The 21,272-nt window shown below is 44.1% G+C and overlaps 1 protein-coding gene across 1 annotated transcript; it reads left to right on the forward strand.

Moving 5' to 3' along the window:
• Positions 1 to 9,337: 9,337 nt before the first annotated feature.
• Positions 9,338 to 20,856, forward strand: LOC146968686 (uncharacterized). The gene is made up of 3 exons (XM_085759300.1): positions 9,338 to 9,740; positions 9,825 to 10,027; positions 20,734 to 20,856. Exons 1-3 carry the CDS (start codon positions 9,338 to 9,340, stop codon positions 20,854 to 20,856), a joined length of 729 nt encoding a protein of 242 aa, XP_085615426.1.
• Positions 20,857 to 21,272: the final 416 nt, after the last annotated feature.

Raw genomic sequence — 21,272 nt, forward strand, 5'->3', positions numbered from 1 at the left:
GCAGCAGCAGCAAGATCTAAGCAGGAGCAGCATAGCCTGGGATGAGCAGGTAAGCTGGGGGGTTTAAATACAGTAGCTCGCCTTATTTGAATGAGGAGAGCATGTAACTGAGCAGCTCATCAGGATGGGCGCAGCTTGAGTCATCTGCCTGAAGTAGGTCTGCATGCTTTCCATCATGGAAGATGAGTATTGGTTAAAAATCACAGATAGCTTGTAGTCATTCTGTCTTCAAAGTAACTACAATAAACATTTCAAAAAAAGAAAAAATATTGTCAGAGCTTTAAAAATTGTTTTGAGATAAGAAACACTCACCGATCGAACCCTACACAGGGAACGCTGCGCACATGTGGCAGAAATTTGAGCAGAAGCCTGGGTGCGAGTTGTCGGAGTAAATCCCCTGCAGCTCCCCTCTCTTCCCCCTTCCTGCGTAGCCTGTGGGTAAATAAAAGATTTATTAATTTATTAAGGGTTCTTTTTTGAGTCCCCACTTCATTTTTTTTTAAATTGGTGGGTATCTTGAATATTATTACTCACAATTACACAAATACACTGACATCTTAAATGGTGTTCAGCTGTGATGTCTTTTTTTCCCAGAGTGTTTCCGCTTAACATGCACCCTCAAATTGCGTCTGTTGAGTTTAAGGCCACAGTGCACACACTTGATCTTAGCCTGCTGGCGTGTATGCACATGCATTTGTGGCTGAGCAACGGGGGCTGGGGCTGCTACGTGGATCTCAGTAACAGTGGCTGCTACAGGACTCTGGGTGACAGTGGCTGCTACAGGACTCTGGGTGACAGTGGCTAAGCTCTGAGTAACGGTGGCTGCTTCAGCTGTGATGTCTTTTTTCCCAGAGTGTTTCCGCTTAACATGCACCCTCAAATTGCGTCTGTTGAGTTTAAGGCCACAGTGCACACACTTGATCTTAGCCTGCTGGCGTGTATGCACATGCATTTGTGGCTGAGCAACGGGGGCTGGGGCTGCTACGTGGATCTCAGTAACAGTGGCTGCTACAGGACTCTGGGTAACGCTGGCTGAGCTCTGGGAAACACTGGCTGCTACAGGACTCTGGGTAACGCTGGCTGAGCTCTGGGAAACACTGGCTGCTACAGGACTCTGGGTAACGCTGGCTGCTACAGGACTCTGGGTAACGCTGGCTGAGCTCTGGGAAACACTGGCTGCTACAGGACTCTGGGTAACGCTGGCTGCTACAGGACTCTGGGTAACAGTGGCTGAGCTCTGGGAAACACTGGCTGCTACAGGACTCTGGGAAACACTGGCTGCTACAGGACTCTGGGTAACGCTGGCTGAGCTCTGGGAAACGCTGGCTGCTACAGGACTCTGGGTAACAGTGGCTGAGCTCTGGGAAACACTGGCTGCTACAGGACTCTGGGTAACAGATCTTCCAGTACAGACTTTCAAGTGAGCAATGAAATGATTTCTCCTTATGATGGTTGTGTCGCAGGTGAGGCAGTGGAAATGGTGAGCGTCTCTGCATTTCAAACTGCATTTGCAGATACGGTATTCTGCAAGACAAAATATTTATTACATTAGAGTTACTGACAGCCTCACACAAACTATGTGCTTCTGTAGACCAAAGAGTGACCATACCTCCATGGCAGACTGCACCTTCTAAATGGTTCCTGACATGGTATATTATTGTGTGATGCTGTCTTGTATGAAATTGACAGCAAGGGCAGTCATATGCCTCTGATTGTGGAACAACTGGCTCCTCGGTGGCCAGGAAATAGGTGGGATGCTGAACAAAAACAGAAGAACAATTGACCATTAGATTCAAGATACACAGGGCCTATTAGGATTAACTTAATATTATTTTTTTTACATCCATGTTAATTCATGAAACATTTCAACATTAGATAACTTTCTATTTGTTCTAAAAACGAACGAAACGTAGCCTATCAACCAGCGCATCCAGCGTTTCCCTTAAAGTCCCTGGCAATTTCACCTACTAAACGAATTTTTCTAGCATCCAAAATTGGCAGGATGGTTAGTGAAGTGGCATTCGGATACTGCACAAGCCGAGCGAGTACTCGGATATCGGCTGCAGTCCTACAAACAGTACGGCGTCTGCATTGATATCAGTTCACTTCGAGTAGTCTTAGCTAATGCTAACGCTACCGTCGATAGGATACCACCATGGATAGTACACGTTCTGAATGCTGACCATTAAAATGCCAAAATACCCAAACGTTAAACAGCAATATACAACAACAGAAGCGCCGTAAGATGTGAAAAAGATTTTTTCATTCATTGCATTTATTGTAGCAACGTAATTTCACTCACCGACATCACTTTTCATATAGTTAATCCTTTCTCCAGTTTCGCCGGAAGGGAAGGAGCGGGAAGGAGGCAATTGGGGTGGACTAACTTCGGGGTGGGGGCGGGGCTTGACCGTCCAGCCGGTCAAGCCCCGCCTCCCGCTTGCAGACGTTGGTATTGCAGCCGGCCGCAGCCGTTACCCACTCAAGCAAGTGGGAAAGCCAGCGCTGACTTACAAGAGCGTGTGGGAACTTCCGGTTTTCAAAATAAAATGCCAGTGTTAAATGTATTAAGATTTTATTTTGTAAAATATGAGAACTACATTAAAAAAATCCTAAAAATATTAAATATGTTCGAATGCAATAAAAAAGAGGTGTGTGTCATAGAGCAAGCTTAGACCTACTGTCCTACACTGATTCTGAGGCAACAGTCACATGACCAGGAGTTATTGAGCTATAATGCTCATATTTACAGTAGCCTATAAAACATAAAAATTCATAAAAAATATTAAATGTGTTTGAATGCAATAAAAAAGATGTGTGTGTCATAGAGCAAGCTTCGATCTACTGTCCGACACTGATTCTGAGCCAACAGGTCACATGACCTGGGAGTTAGAGCTATAATGCTCATATATACATTATGACAGGTATTAAAAATTCAGATTCTGTTGGCTGGTGTTTGTCAGAGCAACCACTTTTTATTGCATTCGAACACATTTAATATTTTTTATGAATTTTTAATCCTGTCATAATGTAAATATGAGCATTATAGCTCAATAACTCCCCAGTCAAGTGACCTGTGGCTCAGTATCCGTGTAGGACAGTAGATCTAAGCCAACAATTGTACAACAGGGAGTTACAAAATCTAAGAAGGTCTTTTAGTTGAGGCGACTTACTCTGTAAATTGACTTAGTTATTATCGACTAGCAATTATCCTTTTTATTTGAATGTATTCCCATAGTCCTGTTTTTGGAGCCATCACCAAAATCAGCATTTCACATGGAGTCCGGCAGACGGTAAACGGCAAATGCCGCTGGACGGAACGGTGAAAACAAACTGTCGGATGGCACGGCACAACGGCAAGACGCGTCACCATGTTGCTATGGCAATGTCAACATACTCGTACTCACACTTCACGTTCGGTTGAGTTTACCGTCGCGGCAGACGGCAAAAGTAAAAATATTTGAACTCTGGACAGCATTGCAGTTGCCATCCACGGTATTTTTTGCCTTGCTCCCCCAAGTTTTACCGTTGTTCTCTCGCCACTATATGGAGTCTGGCATGCCGTCTGCCGTTTACCAGACTCCATGTGAACGCAGTAGAGGTTATTTTCCCCACACGTTCTGTTGCTCTGTGATTAATTTGAAGATGTAAAACACCAGTGCTTTAGGTTCAGATGTTGAATCGTGTCTTCATCACACATGTATATTCATAGTCGTACATTATTGGAGTATTGCAATTCAGGATTTAACCACTGGTAACCTTACAACAGGACATGTTGGACACAAACAAGTTCTACAAAAGGGTAACAATGGTTAGCCTCGTAAACCAGCCGCTCCCGGAAATGCAATTCATTTCATTTCCAGGGGTGCAAACTTGTCACCTTTCGGCGAAATTCGCCGTTTTGGATCCCAAATTGGTCATTTGTGTGATTTGTGTAAATCCGTAATAAAAAAAATTGAGGGGGGGGGGGTCCGGCGAGGCAAGCCGAGCTGAGCCGAGCCGATGCACCTGTCTCTTTAAGGCGCATGCACCTTATCTGGATGACAACGAGTGGAGGCAGCGCTCCTCTTCTGTCCAGCAATACACACCTGAAGCTTCACTTTTAATAGACTAACTAACGCGACTTTTTGAGCATGGTATGGGACCGCGTGTGTGTGATGATCGCGATCGCGGCCAATTAGCGATTAGCGCGTTTAGCATAATTAGCTCCAGTGTCTCCCTCTTCTCTGGAGGAGGGTCTGGCGAGCGAGACTAGGGCTGCGTTCCAAAAACAGGTTGAGTTTCCCTCGCTCACTTGCCCTCAGCCCTTGCTATGACGTCACACGGAGGCCACTTGGAGAGCGGAGGGAAAGTGGGCTGGGGAGGAGTAGAAGAGGTAAACGGAACGCACCTGCCCTCGTTCACTAACAGCTGGGACAATCACTGGTCGAGCACATGTCTTAGGTGTAGCGCTGTACTGCCTCTTAAGGAGGGGGGGGGGGGGGGGGGGGGGGGCCTGGCCGGTTTTTTTAATTCAATACTCTATAATATCAATATACTACTCTTTCTCTCTGTCTGTCACTGATGATGAGCTCTGCTTCATCAGACCAATCCTGATTAAAATCCCTTATAAAACTACACATCAACACAGCCTGCACAGCAACTATGTGAATATGAAACGTCAGATTAAAAAGGCTCTTTAGACACGTTTTTTTTTGTGACAAATGAGTTTGCCTATTATATATCTCTAGCCTACCACTTGTAAATTGTTTGTTCTGACATGTCACTGCTAAACTAGTTTATTGAATTGAATATTTACTGACCCCTTTCATTTATTTTCTTCTTTGGTGGTAAACACACAACTGGTGCTTGAGGTTCATTATCGCCACCGCATGGACGTATTTTTCGTGCACCACTGCAATGCATTGTGGGTCATATACAGCTCTGGAGTGACCATCGATGTTGACTTGATCACTCAGCCCTCAAGGGTCGATCTCACCAAGTTCACTTTAGCTGTTTAGAGAAATGGAACAGCCCTTATGATGGCGGCGGGGATTCCCCCGAGGGCAAGTGCTGAGGGCAAGTGAACGAGGGCGACTCAACACGCTTGCTCCAGTGCGAACTAGCAGCAGCAGGAGGAGGAGGAGGAGGAGGTTGACTGACTGTGGCAGGACACCTCTGCCTCTGTTTCACTTTATGTTGCTGGTAAATAATGTGGTTGTAAAAGTAGGCTAGTAGGCTAAAGTTAAATTATTTATATGCACTAATTAAAGGGGCAGAGCTTTAAGAGACATTTTAGCTTTTATATTTTATAAGATATATTTTTTGTAAGAACCACAATTAATAAATATAGGTTATATATTTCAGTGAATATCTAATTGTTCTCAGCATTTGTTAGATAACTTTCTTTGCCCAATAAATTAAAAAATGTTGGAACTATCAATGTCTCCTCTCTTGCCGCCAGAATCTCAGCTACTTTTAACCTCAGACTGTCACAATGATGGATCAGATGTCAGACTGCCTCATTCTTTCAGTTTTAACCTGAATATACAAGACATGATTGATTTTCTCAACGATCAAAGTAGGCTATACGAAACCGAACCGAAAACCATGACCACAAAACCGTGAACCGAACCGTTTGCTTGAACATCTTTTAAATAGGCTACATATTGCCACTTAATATGTTTTATGTAGCCTATGGCATTTTTAAGCTTCATGTGTGTTATTGGACAGAAGGAGCATAGCCTACGTAGCCTACAGAAAACACATTTACACCAATAAATAAATGTTTCACAATGAACCAATCAGTCTGTATTAAATTGTATTTAGTTTGAAGGCAAGGTTTGCAAGGTTCATCTGATGGACATCAAGGGACAGATTCTCTAAGTCAGGGGTTCCCAACCTTTTCCAACTCGGGGCCCACTTGAAAATCTAAACAATGTTCGCGGCCCACCTTCATCCCTACATCGACCAAATGATGCGTTCTCAGAGCTTTTTTTTATTTATTATTATTTAATGATAAAGATTCAGGACTGAACTGAAAGCAGGGGACATTTAGGAAGCTCCACTAGTCACTAGTGTAACACAGCTGATGCTGCCAGTTGGAGGAGCATCCTGACTAAATCCTGAATAACAGAGAAGGCTTCAGTTTGGGAGAGTTCACTTTCATGTTCACTGAGAGTGAGACAGTTCACAAGTCCACAGTTTGGTTTGATTTACATAGTTGTTGTTTTCCTATTTTTTTAACTCTCCAGAAACACCATTCTGTTCATTTAATTTTAAAGAATAATAATATTTTATTTTTATTTTAATCATTAAAAAAAAAAATTTATAATATTTTCATTATAAAGATGTTCATGCCTCTCTGTTCAATGTTAGATTGCATTAGTTAGGACTGGGCTACCTGCAGTACCGCTCCACACGCACCGTGTTCTAGGCTACTACACACTCGCGACAGGCGGCGGTGTGTCAGACGGCGGACTGACAGGCCGCTGTCGCATTAATTTCTGCCGTGTGATATCAAGTAGTGTCCATAGCTGATAATCATAATCGCGGTCCCGATTAGAGATCGTTTTATCGCCCAGGCTTATTTTTTATATATATAATATGATTTTAAAAATATTTCCACAAAAATCATACTATTTTGAAAATGATTTGGCGGCCCACTTGCAATACCGTTGCGGCCCACCAGGGGGCCGCGGCCCACAGGTTGGGAATGGCTGCTCTAAGTTTTGCACAGCTTTTGCTCATGCTAAACCTGCATAGGCTGAAGACCCTCTTCACATGTTTCAAAACCAGAGACAGATTGTGCAGGTTTAACAGGAGCAAAAGCTGTGCAAACCTGAGTAAATCTGGACCCTAGTCTCATGCTAAAATTAACTGTAAATTCACCTTTAAAGTTTTTTGTTTGTTTTTTTTCCCCGGGGGAGCATGCCCCCGGCATAGGCGGCGCCAGGGGGGGGCTAGCAGGTGCTATAGCTCCCCCTAGTGGCGGCATAGCACCCCCGTAGCACCCCCATGAAATTCTCCCCCAAAAAATGTAAATATATTTTTTATGACATTTTATCTCCCGCGCTTTGTATCTAATTTCTGTCCGAAAATGTCCTAAATTAAATTAATTATGTTTCGAAATGTATTGATATTAACGCGAGTTCAAAGGTGAGGTGTCAGGTGTCACGTATTTTTACGTTCATTAAATACGACGGGGCGCTTGTGTCGCGGACTCGGTGCAACAGAGACGAGAGCTGAGACACCGCGGCTCCGCCCGCTCTGATCAGCAGGTTTGGTTTTCAGCAGCGGTGTGGAAGGAGCCTCCACTCTCTCTGTAAGTTACAAGCTACAAGTCATTTATCTAACATCACAATTAGTCCGAAGCTGTTTAACGACGGTTAAAACGAAACTTAAGGTTAGTTTCTCTTTTCTGTGCTCCTGTGATCAGAGCGCCGCTCCGCGGTGTGTTGGCTACAGAAATAATAATAAAACACACGCTTTCACATTTTGAAAGTGCTTGTGGTTTTTTTTTTGTACAAGTGCAGCCAAACACGAGGCTGAAGAGAGAGGGACAGCAGAGCTGCTCTGACAGCTCAGCTGCAGGTGAGCCAGGCAGCGCAACGGTGCTTTTTTTTTTTTTTACTGTAAATGCCGACACCGTCCCTACAAGTGAAGCACAAGCACACAGACGTCCGTGTACGTTATTGTCTGACCTTCTTCCTTCACGGGGACTGCCCTGGATCACTGGCACACGCCATAGCCGCACGCATTCTGTTTTAAAATATGAGTATGAATTATGAATATTAATATTAACGATTAATCGATAATTGACCGTTAATTTTCCCGATGATTGATCAAAAAGATTTCTTCAAATGCCCATCCCTAGTGGAAACCATCAAAAGCCGAGTAATGATGATAAAAAACGTCCAGATCGTGAGCTGTCATGAGTTTTTGATCGTCATCTATTTCAGCTCTCTTCATCATGGAGTTCCCAAATTCACACATAAGGTGTGTTAGAGATACATAATTAAAAAACAAACAAAAAAGTGGCACTTAATATGCCAAGAGACTTTTGGTTAAGTAACCATGGGCAGCTCCTCCATCTACACCCTACACCCCCCCCCCCCCCCGCTACACAATTCGAGGAGCACCCCCAGGCAATGTTGGAGCACACCCATAGCACCTGCAATCACATTTATCTGGTGCCGCCCCTTACCCCTGATGAGTTTGCACCCCTGCATTTCTGAGGGAGAGTCTGGCCTCAAACCCTCAGAAGGCCGAGCCAATCAGCGTCACCGCTGTGATAAACAAAGCATGTTGGCCAATCAGGGACCGACTGGTGCAAAGCCCCGTCACTACACCAACTTGCTGATTGGCTGAATGGGGTTTTCTGTCAACGCTACTACTCCTGCCCAGCTCCCGCCCACCCCAAACGCTTACAGGGGGAATGAGGCCAGACTCTCCCGAGAAATTAAATGAAATGCATTTCCGCGAGAGGCTGGTTTACGAGGCTAAACAATGGTATGTTTGTCAAAAAACAAAGAAAAGTCCCCCCAAAAAACACCAGAAGTACACTGGGAACGGCCGCGATGCAACACAACGTCTCTGGTACAATTATGTTCCTGTTTTGACTTTTGTTAACTAATGGAGGTGACCGTTGGGGTTCATAGAGACACCAGTATAGTTGTGTTTTTTTTGTTTCTTTTTTACTGTTCTATGGACCGCCGCTGTGTCCAAAATAAAGTATTGAAAAAATGTGAGTGACAGTATGAAGACACTGTTATTCATGATGTGTTTCATTGTTTCTGCAGGTGATCAGCACCTGTTGAAGATTGAAGCAGAGGATCCTCCTGAGTTGACCTCTAGTCTGGATCAGGAGAACCCACAGAGTCGACATCTTAAAGAAGAAAAGGAGGAACTACATCTTAAAGAAGAAAAGGAGGAACGATTGACCACTCTTGAGTTTCCCCTCACTTCTGTTCATGTGAAGAGTGAGGATGAGGAGGAGAAACCTCAGTCCCTACAACGTCATCAAAGACAAACTGAGGCTGAGCCTCCATCCAGCAGCTCAGCTGAACAGATGGAGGCCGATGGAGACGACTGTGGAGGATCTGAACCAACCAGGAACTCAGATCAACCTGAAGATCTTCAACCAGATCCAGATTATGAGGTCTCAGAGTCGTCCTGTGAGACTGAATACAGTGATGACTGGAGAGAAACCAGAGCACCTGAGTCAGGTTTGAACAGTGAAGCTGTTCATGTAAGTGATGAAGAATGTGACACTGGTAAGAAGTCTCACTGTAAGAAGTCTCACCGCTGCTCAGAGTGTGGGAAAACTTTTAATGCACCCTCTGTGTTGAAAATACACATGAGGATCCATACAGGAGAGAAACCATTTGACTGTGCTACCTGTGGTAAAACATTTAGTCGAAGAGGTCATCTTCATAGACACATGAGACTCCATACAGAGGAGAAACCATTTGACTGTGCTGCCTGTGGTAAAACATTTAGTCAAAGAAGTGATCTTAAAGAACACATGAGGATCCATACAGGAGAGAAACCATTTGACTGTGCTGCCTGTGGTAAAACATTTAGTCGAAGAAGTGATCTTAAAGAACACATGAGGATCCATACAGGAGAGAAACCATTTGACTGTGTGACCTGTGGTAAACAATTTAGTGGGAGACATACTCTTAAGGAACACATGAAAGTCCATACAGGAGAGAAACCATTTGAATGTCCTACCTGTGGTAAACAATTTAGTCATGGAGGTACTCTTCATAGACATATGAGATGCCATACAGGAGAGAAACCATTTGACTGTGCTACCTGTGGGAAACAATTTAGTCGAAGAGGTCATCTTCTTAGACATATGAGGATCCATACAGGAGAGAAACCATTTGAATGTCCTACCTGTGGGAAATATTTTAGACATTCATGGAGTTTAAATTTGCACTTGAGACACCACACACAGGAGAAACCATTTAGTTGTGCTATTTGTGGGAATGGATTTACCCAGAGGAATAATCTTTTGGTTCACACAAAAGTCCATTCAAAAGTGAAGCCATTTGGTTGCAGTGTTTGTGGGAAAACATTTATGGAGCTTGAGAATTTGGCGACACACATGAAATCCCATAAAGGAGGGAAACTTCAGTTGTCTTGAGCGGAACATTAAAGTCCATACAAAGGTTAAACCTTGTATTGTGTAGAGTACATGTAAGGCAGTAGGTAGAGTTAAGACACCTTAAATCATTTAGTTGTAGTTTTGTGATGAGCCATTGTGTCAACAGGAAGATCTTTACGTGTTCACAAGAATCCACGAAGGAGCGTAAATGTACAGTTGATGTCAATTCTCTGATGTTTCTGGCAAGAAGAGACGTATGAGTGTATGTAAACTCAGGACTGTTACTGAAGGCAGCAGCAGTGTGTGTGAGGCTGCAGTTATTGAACTGTAACAGCTCATCACAACACAGTGAAAATTAATTTCACATGTGAAATATTTCGTTAAAGTTTATGATTTTGAAATTGTTCATAAAATTAATGCTATATAAATGACAGCAGTAAGTGAGTCTGCAGAGTTGTTGGCTGAGCTGAACTGTAACAGCTCATTCCAACACAATAAAAATGTCATTGTTTTTTTTATCAAAGTGTCGCAAATTCTGTAAAAATCTCTTTCTGGTATTGTTGTACTTGGTGGAAACATCTTTTGTTGTTTGTTTGTTAATAAAGAAATTGAGTTTCCATTCATTTTCTCTGAAGGTTTAATGTTTAAAGGAGCTGTATGTAAGAATGTGGCCCAAACTGTCTCTGCAGTCAAATTCAAAACAGCAGTGTGTGGCAGTGGTTCTGATGCAATTTACGCATGGTGAATCCATCTCATTTGTCAGTGTTACAGTGTAGTAAATAATGAGTTGTGTATAGTTGTAATGAGAATCAATTATGAATTAAATGTGGCCTAACCTGCTTGTTTAAAATGTCAAGATGCCAAAAATAAAGTGACTGAGCTGACTTGATGTAAAGCCACTCGATGGACAGTTGATTTTTCTCCCTTTAAAATACATAGCAAAACGTAGCTGAGACTATGTGCATGATTATGCTGTATTATTCTACTTGATAAAAAACATATTGCAGACAGGATGCGGCGTATCAGACATCAGAGAGACAAGCCGCTTATTTCTCCCATGTGATATCAAGGAAATATGACCATAGCCGGCATTAGAAATCTTTTTATTTGTATTTATTTATTGCGACCTCTATTGAAGATCGCTTCATCTCCCAGCCGTAGCTGCAGCTCAGTGGCAGCTTAACTGGCAACCCTGAGGCCAAAATGCCACTGATGCTGTGACTGGGAGAGAGCAGTGGGTGGCGCAACAGGCCAAAACACAGAATCAAAATATAAACATGATCTGCAGGCTGCAAAAAAAAAAAAATTAATGTGAATATTCTGGCTGTACTATTGTTGTCAGTTAGGCCTAGATCAGTTTGTCAAATTAACATGATTCCTTAGTCTCTGGTGACATATTGAGTGATTTTATGATTACTATATACATTTCTTATGCAGCTCGTTTAATTAGGTTGAGATTGGGGCTTTGTTGTTTGGCAAGTAGCCAGTAATGGGTAAAGCATGTAAATGGGTTGTGTGAGTGTGGAGAACTGGAGACTGTGTTATTTTACTGCAAGCTGTATTCTTGTCTTAGACAACAGTTGCTTATAGATCTGTCTGATCTGGCGGCCGCAGTAATCGTATCGGTCCGTCGTGGTGAAGAAGGAGCTGAGCCGAAAGGCAAAGCTCTCGATATACCGGTCGATCTACGTTCCCACCCTCACCTATGGTCATGAACTCTGGGTCATGACCGATAGAACTGGATCCCGGATACAAGCGGCCGAAATGAGTTTCCTCCGCAGGGTGGCGGGGCGCTCCCTTAGAGATAGGGTGAGGAGCTCTGTCACCCGGGAGGAGCTCGGAGTAGAGCCGCTGCTCCTCCACATCGAGAGGAGCCAGCTGAGGAGGCTCGGGCACCTGTATTGGATGCCCCCTGGACGCCTCCCTCGTGAGGTGTTCCGGGCATGTCCCACCGGAAGGAGACCCCGAGGAAGACCCAGGCCAGCCGAGTGACGTACGCCTTGGGGTCCCTCCGGAAGAGCTGGAGGAAGTGTCCGGGGAGAGGGAAGTCTGGGGATCCCTGCTCCGACTGCTGCCCCCGCGACCCGGACTCGGATAATGCGGCGGACAATGGATGGATGGATGGATAGATGGATAGTCCATCTCCAGTGCAGTAAAAAAATGAGTTAGTTGTAATGAAAATCAATTATGAATGAAAGGTGGCCTAACCTGCTTGTTTAAAATGTCAAGATGCCAAAAATAAAGTGACTAATCTGACTTGATGAAAAAAAAAAAAAAAAAAAAAAAAAGCCACTCCTCGATGGACAGTTGATTTTTCTCCCTTCAAAACACACAGCTCTAACCGGAAGTGACGTTTTGGTGGGCGTTCCTTCGGTTGCCGACGTGACGTGCCCAAACGGGAAGAGAGTCGAGCAGCGGGTGTATTGGGAAAATACACTCTTGGAGGTTTTTCCTATATGGTCTGTACTCTATTTTAGCTTTTCTCTGTATATTCTATGTAAAGCTGTTACAAGGGTTCAAGTCTATGTATGGTAAAACCTTGAAATGTATGTTTAGTGTTTTACAACCCCCGTGGCTGTTTTTGTTACACTCAGCACGGTGCCAGACCATCTAGGGCAGTGGTTCTCAAACTTTTTTCGTCATTCCCCACTTTTAACAAGTGGGGATTTTCAAGCCCCACTTCCCCCCGTCGCCCCAACAAAAATTACTTCAAATTTATTGAACTTACTAGCACCAAGTATATCAGTCATATTTCATGTCAAAATCAAAAACATGAAATAACACAAAGTTCAAAAAGAGAAAATAAAAGTGCAGATCAAAAACGAAAAGTAAAAGTAGGCTACAGTAGTCAAATAATGAAACAGTGTTTCATTTGCAATCTGTGCAAAAAACACAACAAAGTTCAAGTGAACTTTCCCTGCATTAGTGGATGCAATGTGCCTGTTTTGCACTGCACATCCTCAGGGTTGCAGGCTTGAAACTGCCTCAAGTCATGCTCAATGTTGAGCTGAGAAGTGTGTGTGTGTGTGTGTGTGTGTGTGTGTGTGTGTGTGTGTGTGTGTGTGTGTGTGTGTGTGTGTGTGTGTGTGTGTGTTGTGTGTGTGTGTGTGTGTGTGTGTGTGTGTGTGTGTGTGTGCGTGCGTTTTGTGTCAAATATGATCGCATTTGTCAATCGCTGTGTTTTATTTTGAAAATTGCTTTATTTTGAAAATTGACCGGATTCTCTCGTTGTTTCATGTGTGACTTCCTGCCAAGATTGACGCGTTCGCTCGCGGCTCGCGCACAAAATTGACCAGATGCCGAACCGATTGCTGCAGGGCGCGAGTCGCTTCTGGTCTGAACTACACAACCGGTACTTGAGCACAGAAGGGAAGCGGTCTCTGTTCCGCGCTATTCGCGGTGCTTCGGCGTCCGGTGTGAACCCGGCAGCCTGCTACCAGAGCCAGTCTCTATTAGAAATGCTCTGCTGCTGCTGCTGCTGCTGCTGCTGCCTTGTTGTCCCGCTGCAATTAACACCCCGACGTCAATCATTGTTTTTGCACTTTAGTTCCAGGTTACATTTTTTCTCCCGGTCTCCTAATGCTTTTGAATAATTTTAGCTATCCATTATTACTTTGTTTGTGTGTGGCTGTTTTGTTTAGAGTGAATTATCTTTATTGTCAATAGCATTTACAGTAAGATAGGCATGAAATTGAACATTTCCTCCCGTTTGTCGCGCCCCACCTGTCATGTCTCCGTTCCCCACCAGTGGCCAGTGGGGCGCGCCCCACACTTTGAGAAGCACTGATCTAGGGGGAGCAGCTGTCAGGAAGTGACGTATGTACTGACAGGTGTTGAAGTGATGTGAGGTGTATATAAGCAAGTTCTGTGTCAGAGACAGTGCGCATCTTTCCAACTGGTGACTTAACTGTTGCTGTTCGGGAACGCCCACTTGCAAGTGAATAAACTGGCAAGACGTTCATCTTGTTTGCGAGTACTCAGTTTGTGAAAGTTCCCACTACAATTTGGTGTCAGAAGTGGGATTTCCTTGGCGTGAGTCGATATTGGACTCAGGACCACCGGGAAGAGTGCACGCCCAAAACCTCCCCAAGAAAAACTGGGTAGAGATGTGGGACCCGGAGGGACTGAGGCCGTGGTCGACTCACGGCAGGAAACCTTGGTGGAAAGCAAACAGGAAGCGTCTTTCTGGTCAGTATTCCACTGTGATTCTCAGAATGTTGAACTGATAAACAACAAATTATGGTTATCAATTACGGTTCTGTAGTATGATCAGGGAAGACTTGTGTGTAGGGATTTAGTCAGCCTGGGGCACTAGGACAGGTCAGGGACCGCTAGAAGACGAATCACCTTGGGATTCCACAGCCTTTGGCTACTAGGGCAAGTCAGGGACCGCTAGGGAATTGCCTAAAGAGGCCTCAGAAAGAAAACGGGTTCTAGCCAGGGGCTACTAGGGCAGGTCAGGGACCGCTAGAGAAACTGCCTATAGGAAAAAAAACTAAGGGTTCTAGCCTGGGGCTACTAGGGCAGGTCAGGGACCGCTAGAGAAACCGCTTAGAGGGGTACCACTAACAACAAAGGAGCAGTACTGAGTAACACGCCTATCCAGGCACCAGAACCTGATAGAGGTGCTCCAAATGTAAGGTACATGTTGTGGAATTATGGGACTGAGAGTTGTAATCAACTGGATGTCTGGGTTGCAGAATGTGGGTTTCCTGCTGGAGGAAGCTTTAGTATGAAACAACTAACAGAACCCTAATGGAAATTGCAAGAGAAAAAATGAGTTGATAAAAAAATAGGGAAAGAAAGTCACAGGCAGGGACAGCAGCCTCTAAAGCCTTGGTTATACTTTCGCCTGGCTCCGTTGGCAGTTGGCGCGCGCACCTCGGCAGAGCGCACAGGCGTTTATACTTGCCGCATTCACCGTTGCAATATTCGTAGCAAAGACAGGGGGCGGTAGATAAAAAAATACAATAGGAAGTAGCAGAAGCAACTAAAAACAGAGAAGAAGTAAGCAGGATTTCTCCTGTAGCTCTACTATTTACCTTAATTAAAAAGCTCCGGTGTAATTGTGATAGTTAACTACATGATTTGAAAACCAACCGTCCTTGCAACATCAGTGTAGTAGTTATATAACGTTATCGATCGCTCCATGTATTGATTTTTCGCCGGCTTGTTGTAAACAGATGCACATGGAGGAGAGGAGGGACCGGATCTGCATAGTTCCTCGAGTTCTGGGTCATTTGATGGTCTTTATAACTTAATTACGAGTTGTACAAATGCTAGAGCGTACCAGCTCAGCCAGTCTTCCCTCAAATTCATCCATTTTGAACCGAGCGACACTCGCGCGGCGCGCGCCAAGTTTCAAAATCCTGGAGGTGCACGACAGCACGACGCGCCAGCGCGCGACGCCGTCGCGAGGTGCGCGTTTACGTCATTTGTGGCGCGCGAGCCTCGCGCACTCGCGACTGCGTCAAGCATAAACCAGGCTTAATGTGTTTGTTCAGTGTGTTACATTTAGAGACGTGGACTTGGACTCGGCCCCACCTACCGGCAGTCGGCATCTGAGACAAATACAGGGCTCTCAAGTTTTGAAGTGAGTTCAGAGTGAGATTTTACCAGGGCAGCGGGGATTTGGTTGAAGTGGGGATGGATGTCTGACAAATGACGCATCAATTCATTAAAACAAAAATATTTATGATTTATGACTGGAATAAGTTAACCAGGGGCGTCATGCAACCCAAAAATTGGAGGGGGCACAGTGAATGTGAATGTGCTATCGCGCGTGCAGCGCGCACAAAATTTTTTGGAGGATGCCCTCAAATCACTTATTTTGGGCACTTATACAGGACTCTACACTAGTATTTGTTAGTTTATAAATTTTTAGAGCACAGCACAATGAAAAATGTTTAAGTAACACGTTATTTAACCTTTTTTTTTTTTTTTTTTAATTAAGCACCGGTAGCAACACGGCTAAAATACGGGATGATACTGTAAACTGGCGCGGATCCGGTGTGTTTATCAAAGCTCGGTTTGAGCTGCGTTCATGAAGTTAAGAGGCTACTTTCAAACTCTTCAGGCAGTGATCAGTGTCGGCGGCTTTTTGACTCGTTACTCACTGGTCGCCGATGGTACAGGCTGAGGCCAGTAGGCTCAACACAGGTAACAGTGTTGTTGTCTCTTTTCACCTCTCTCGTGTGATCAGTGTGCCCTCAAATCTGTTCCACTGTTAAAGCGGTGCAACTTGGTGGACGTCACCGTGGTAATTTAAATGCGTGAGAAATACAATGTGTGGCGTGTGAGCGTGTGAACGGGTGGGAATGCATGTGTCACACGCCAAATGCGTGAGACTAGAGAGCCCTGCAAATACCACAGGGGTCCTCCAGCTCCGATGATCAGGATCAACTCTGACTTTTTGACCTTCTCCACCAGCACTTGAGACATCCACAGCTGCTACGTCACAAGCAGACTGGCCACCCCCGCAGTCTAAGCTCAGCGGCAAGTACCACCTGTTGAGGTCCAACACAATGGACTAGTCCCCTGCACCGGACAATCAAGCAAATAATGATAGCCAGATACTGCAAGACGTACAAGACAGTATCAACAAGATGCGGGCATAAAGAAGAGATACTGTGGTGATGAAGGAGAAGCACGACATCAGACCGTCACTTCTGATGGGACATTACAACTCCCTTTAGTGGAAGTGGCAAATGACTATGGGAGTTTCCAGGACGTGTATAGACAATGGACAGTGGCAGATATGAAGAAGGTCGCCAAAACCTCCCACAAGTGATCAAGGTGGAGAAAGAAGAAATCATCGATAGACTCATGATGACTCGACTCTATGCATATTACGCCTGGTCCCAGAGGAAGAGGCAGAGGCCGCTGGCTGAGAGGACGAGGGCGTGGCAATGGTTGCTGCAATTGTGGAGCATGTGGACACTGGGCCAGAGAGTGTCCTCATCTAGGCGACAACTACGAGAGTGTTGACTGACTGGAGGAGGGGTCGAGGACAAGTGCCGCTACGTCTACATCAGCATGTGAGAACACCAATACACAGACACAAACAGGAGCAAGATCAATTAGCTAACAACATTACCAACCACAGTACATACATAATGTTTACGCATGATGCATAATAAGTGATGCCTAAGCTAACACTAAAGGTCGCAGGCCAACCAATTTCATTTTTGGTAGATTCCGGGGCAACAGAATTAGTAATAATGGAGAAAGAGCTAATTACTAAACCAAAGATGAGTGAGGGAAAAATAATAAAAATAAATAAATAAATAAATTTAATTTCTCCTTTCATCTTGTTGTCCAATAAGGGTTGGGACCTTATGTGTGTGTTAGGACTCACTTTAACTGCAAGAGAAGAGGGTGTAGAAATGTCTAGATAATGCACACTATTAAAAGGCAGAGATCTATACCAGTGACACAAATTCCAAAAATAAATACTTTTAATTGCATGATTCATTTTTCGATAGGGTCAGATTCAGAGTGTGGTTTAACAAAGAGCGGGAAAGCGACATTCTGCAAACAGATTACATCTATTGGAATGAGAGCAATTGTGTTATAGGAGTGGTATTACCTGATGAAATATAACAAATATTCTACCAGGTTACCAATTGAAGTCCGCATATTCCGATAGCAGACACTGAACATGTACAGGAGCAGGTTCTGGAGGAGAGGATGCAGCAGTGGATGCAGCAGTGGATGCAGCAGTGGATAGGGCAGTGGATGCAGCAGTGGATAGGGCAGTGTAGGAAAGACCACAGGTGGCAGAGGAGAGGAAGTGAAGGAGTATTTTACCATCCAGGCCTTAAAAGCATATAATTGTCATTGTAGTATACGTCTTTACGCGCGCAGAAGTGTACACGTTATTCCCACAGAGATTGATCAAAGGGGCAGTGCGTAAAAAGTAACACCAAAGTCATCTTTCCGCCCCTGTAAAGAACAATATCTTTTGAAGCCAGAAGTAATACAAGGCATGACACTAGTGTTTGAGTCATTGCTTGAGGCTGAGATCATTGTTCAATTAGAAAAAGTAGAGATGCTGGCCAGCCCGAAGAATGGATTACCAAATGTACCTAATCCACATACTATTTTATCACAAGTTCCACCAACCAGTAAATGGTTTTCTGTTATTGATTTGGCAAATGCTTTTTTCAGCGTTTCAGTGCATAAGGAATCACAGTACTGGTTTGTGTTTTCTTTCAAGGGGAAAACATGGACGTGGACTCGATTAACCATTGGGTATTGTGAAAGTCCTACAATTTATAATGCTGCCTTGAAAGAAAACTTGGACAGTCTGGTGTTTTCCAGATGGAGGTGCGTTATTGCAGTATGTGGATGATTTGATGATTTGTTCCGCAACTAAAGAAACTTGTTTAGAGGACATTAAAGTAATTAAGACAATTAGCAGATAATGGTCACAAGGTGAGTCTAAGTAAATTACAATTCGTTCAACCAAAAGTGACCTTTTTGGGACATGTGATCACAGCTGAGGGTACGGCTCTCTCTCCCAAGCGTATAGCTGCAATTCAAAATATTCCTAAACCTCTCACTAAAAAAACAAACAAATAATGTCTTATTAGGAATGACGTCATATTGCAGACAGTGGATTCCTTATTATGCGGAAATTGAGGCTCCACTCTCTGCAATGATACATGATAAAGGCCTGACTGCGCATCAGACTGTGACTTGGACGAACGAAACTGAAGAAGCCTTTGTTTAATTGGTAATGGCTTGAAGACTACTCTGACTTTATGACTACCTGATATGACTAAACCATTCACACAGACGGTGGATGAGAAAAATGGGTTCACGACAGTACTGTTACAAGAGCATGGAGGAGGACCAAGACCAGTTGCTTATTTCTCTTCTAAACTGGATACAGTGGGGACTGGCCTCCCGCTGTGTTTAAGAGCGTTAGCCGCAGCAGAGAAAGCAGTGCTGGCATCACGGGATTTAGTAGGATACCAGGATTTTACTCTTTTGGTACTACATGTTATTTCTTTTATTTTGTTGGAACAGAAGACGGCTCATCTGTCAGCAGCCAGGTGGTTAAGATATCATACTGTTTTGCTTGATATGCCTAACATTACGGTGAAGCGATGTACCATGCTTAACCCTGCTACTCTTCTTCCTACAGAAGATGACGGAGAGCCGCATGACTGCCTTACAGTTATTAATGAAGTTTCTTCTCCTAGGTCGGATCTACAGGATACACCATTGCCGAACGCAGAGTTGGAGTTGTTTGTTGACGGATCAGCCTCACGTGATCCAGCCACAGGCAAGGTGTTAGCAGGATATGCTGTGGTAACATAGCATGAGACCTTAATAGTTGAGTCACTTCCAGCTAACTATTTAGCACAAGCAGCAGAACTTAAGGCTTTGACTGAAGCATGTAAATATGTGATAGATAAAACAGTTAATATACTGATAGCCAATATGCTTTTGGATTTTGGAGCAATTTGGAAAGAGAGGCAGTTTCTTACATCTGCGGGTAAGCCAGTGGCTCATCATCAGCAGGTGGCTGAGTTACTGGAGGCTGTTCGGTTACCCAAACAAATTGCCATTTGTAAATGTGATGCACATACTAACAAGTCTGATCCGGTTTCACAGGGAAATGCGAGAGCGGATTCAGCTGCCAAGAGGGCGGCAAGGCTGTCTCTTAAGCCACCACAACTTGTGTCTGTTTCTCAAGATGTTGTAACCCATACAATTGATTTACAAGAGACACAGGGTAGAGCCATAAATGAGGAGAAGGCTCAGTGGAAGAAGACACTGGCATGTGTCAAGGATGGAGTATGGTATGGCCCGGATGGTAAACCTTGTTTGCCTAAACATCTTTTTCCTGCTTATGCCAAGTTGACACATGGTCAGGACCATGCGTCAAAGGGGCAGATGTAGGTAGACATAAGCAGGTATTGGTTTACAAAAGGATTTTCAACATTTGCTCAGAATTTTTGTCAAAAATGTCTTGTGTGTGCAACACACAATGTGGGTAGAGGTCAACAAATGCCCATGAGTGCACACCCACCACCCTCAATGCCATTTGATCATTTGCAAATGGATTTTTATTGAATTAACACCTAGTGACAGTAAGTAATATTGTCTAGTGATTGTAGACATGTTGTAGACAAGTAAATGGGTGGAAGCCTTTCCAGTAACTAAAGCAGATGCGAGTGCAGTTGCTAAGTGTTTAATTTATGAGATCATTCCTAGATGGGGAATACCTAGGAAAATAAGCAGTGACAACGGTACACACTTCGTAAATGTGGCTTTGACTGCAGTAGGTGAGTATTTGGGAATTGACATGAGAACACATTGTGCTTATCATCCAGCCAGTGGAGGAGCGGTTGAGAGAGAAAATGGCACCTTGAAAAACAAATTTGCTTAATGCTGTAAAGAAACAGGTCTTAGTTGGACAAAAGCTCTTCCGTTGGTCTTGATGTATATGCGGGGAAGAATAAGAATAAGAATAAATATGGTCTTAGTCCCTTTGAGATATTGTTTGGAAGACCTTTGAATACGGGGATAGGGCCCCAGAGGAAACAATTGCCAGACATCGCAATGTATGAAGATGAGATGTTGCCCTATTGTGCACACCTTTCCACTGTGCTTTGTGATATTCACAGGAGGCGAGTGGATATCTGCACAACCTGAAGCCAGGAGACTGGATCGTGGTGAAGGATTTCAGAAGAAGAGGCTGGAAATCACCGAGGTGGCAGGGACCATACCAGGTGCTAATGACCAATTGACCACAGCATCAGCAGTGAAGACCACAGAGAGGGCTATGTGGATACATGCAAACCATTGTAAGAAGATTCCAAGAATAGACGACATCCCTTCTTCAGCAGACAACCTTGCGGAGCAGTGTCAGACAATTGCCGAACAGTTGTGTGGGAAAGTCCGGCTACAAAGGGGAGTGTACACCAGGTACACTCATCTCAAACCCGGTGAAGAAATCAACAACCCCGCCAATTTTAGGGCAAGAGTTTGATATCTGTGAAATAGGTTTAGCAGAAAGATGATATTCATACAAGGGAATCCATTATTCAATCTAACTACAAAAGATGAAGGATGCACTCGTGAAGCAATTCAATTTACAGGACATGTTAACATTCAGAAGCCCAAGGGAAGACGTCAGTGGGCGACATCTAAAGAAAGCTGCAAG

This window comes from Trachurus japonicus, chromosome 18, assembly GCF_045865225.1.
Source record: "Trachurus japonicus isolate A0001 chromosome 18, Traja_1.0".
NCBI classification, from domain to species: Eukaryota; Metazoa; Chordata; class Actinopteri; order Carangiformes; family Carangidae; genus Trachurus; species Trachurus japonicus.

What these genes read in the sequence shown, in the direction of transcription:
- LOC146968686 (XM_085759300.1), top strand. Translation starts at nt 9,338, where the DNA reads ATGAGGATCCATACAGGAGAGAAACCATTTGACTGTGCTACCTGTGGT. An exon ending in TAAACAATTTAGTCATGGAG is followed by an intron (nt 9,741 to 9,824) that starts GTACTCTTCATA and finishes TTAGTCGAAGAG; the next exon opens with GTCATCTTCTTAGACATATG. An exon ending in ACACAAAAGTCCATTCAAAA is followed by an intron (nt 10,028 to 20,733) that starts GTGAAGCCATTT and finishes TGATATTCACAG; the next exon opens with GAGGCGAGTGGATATCTGCA.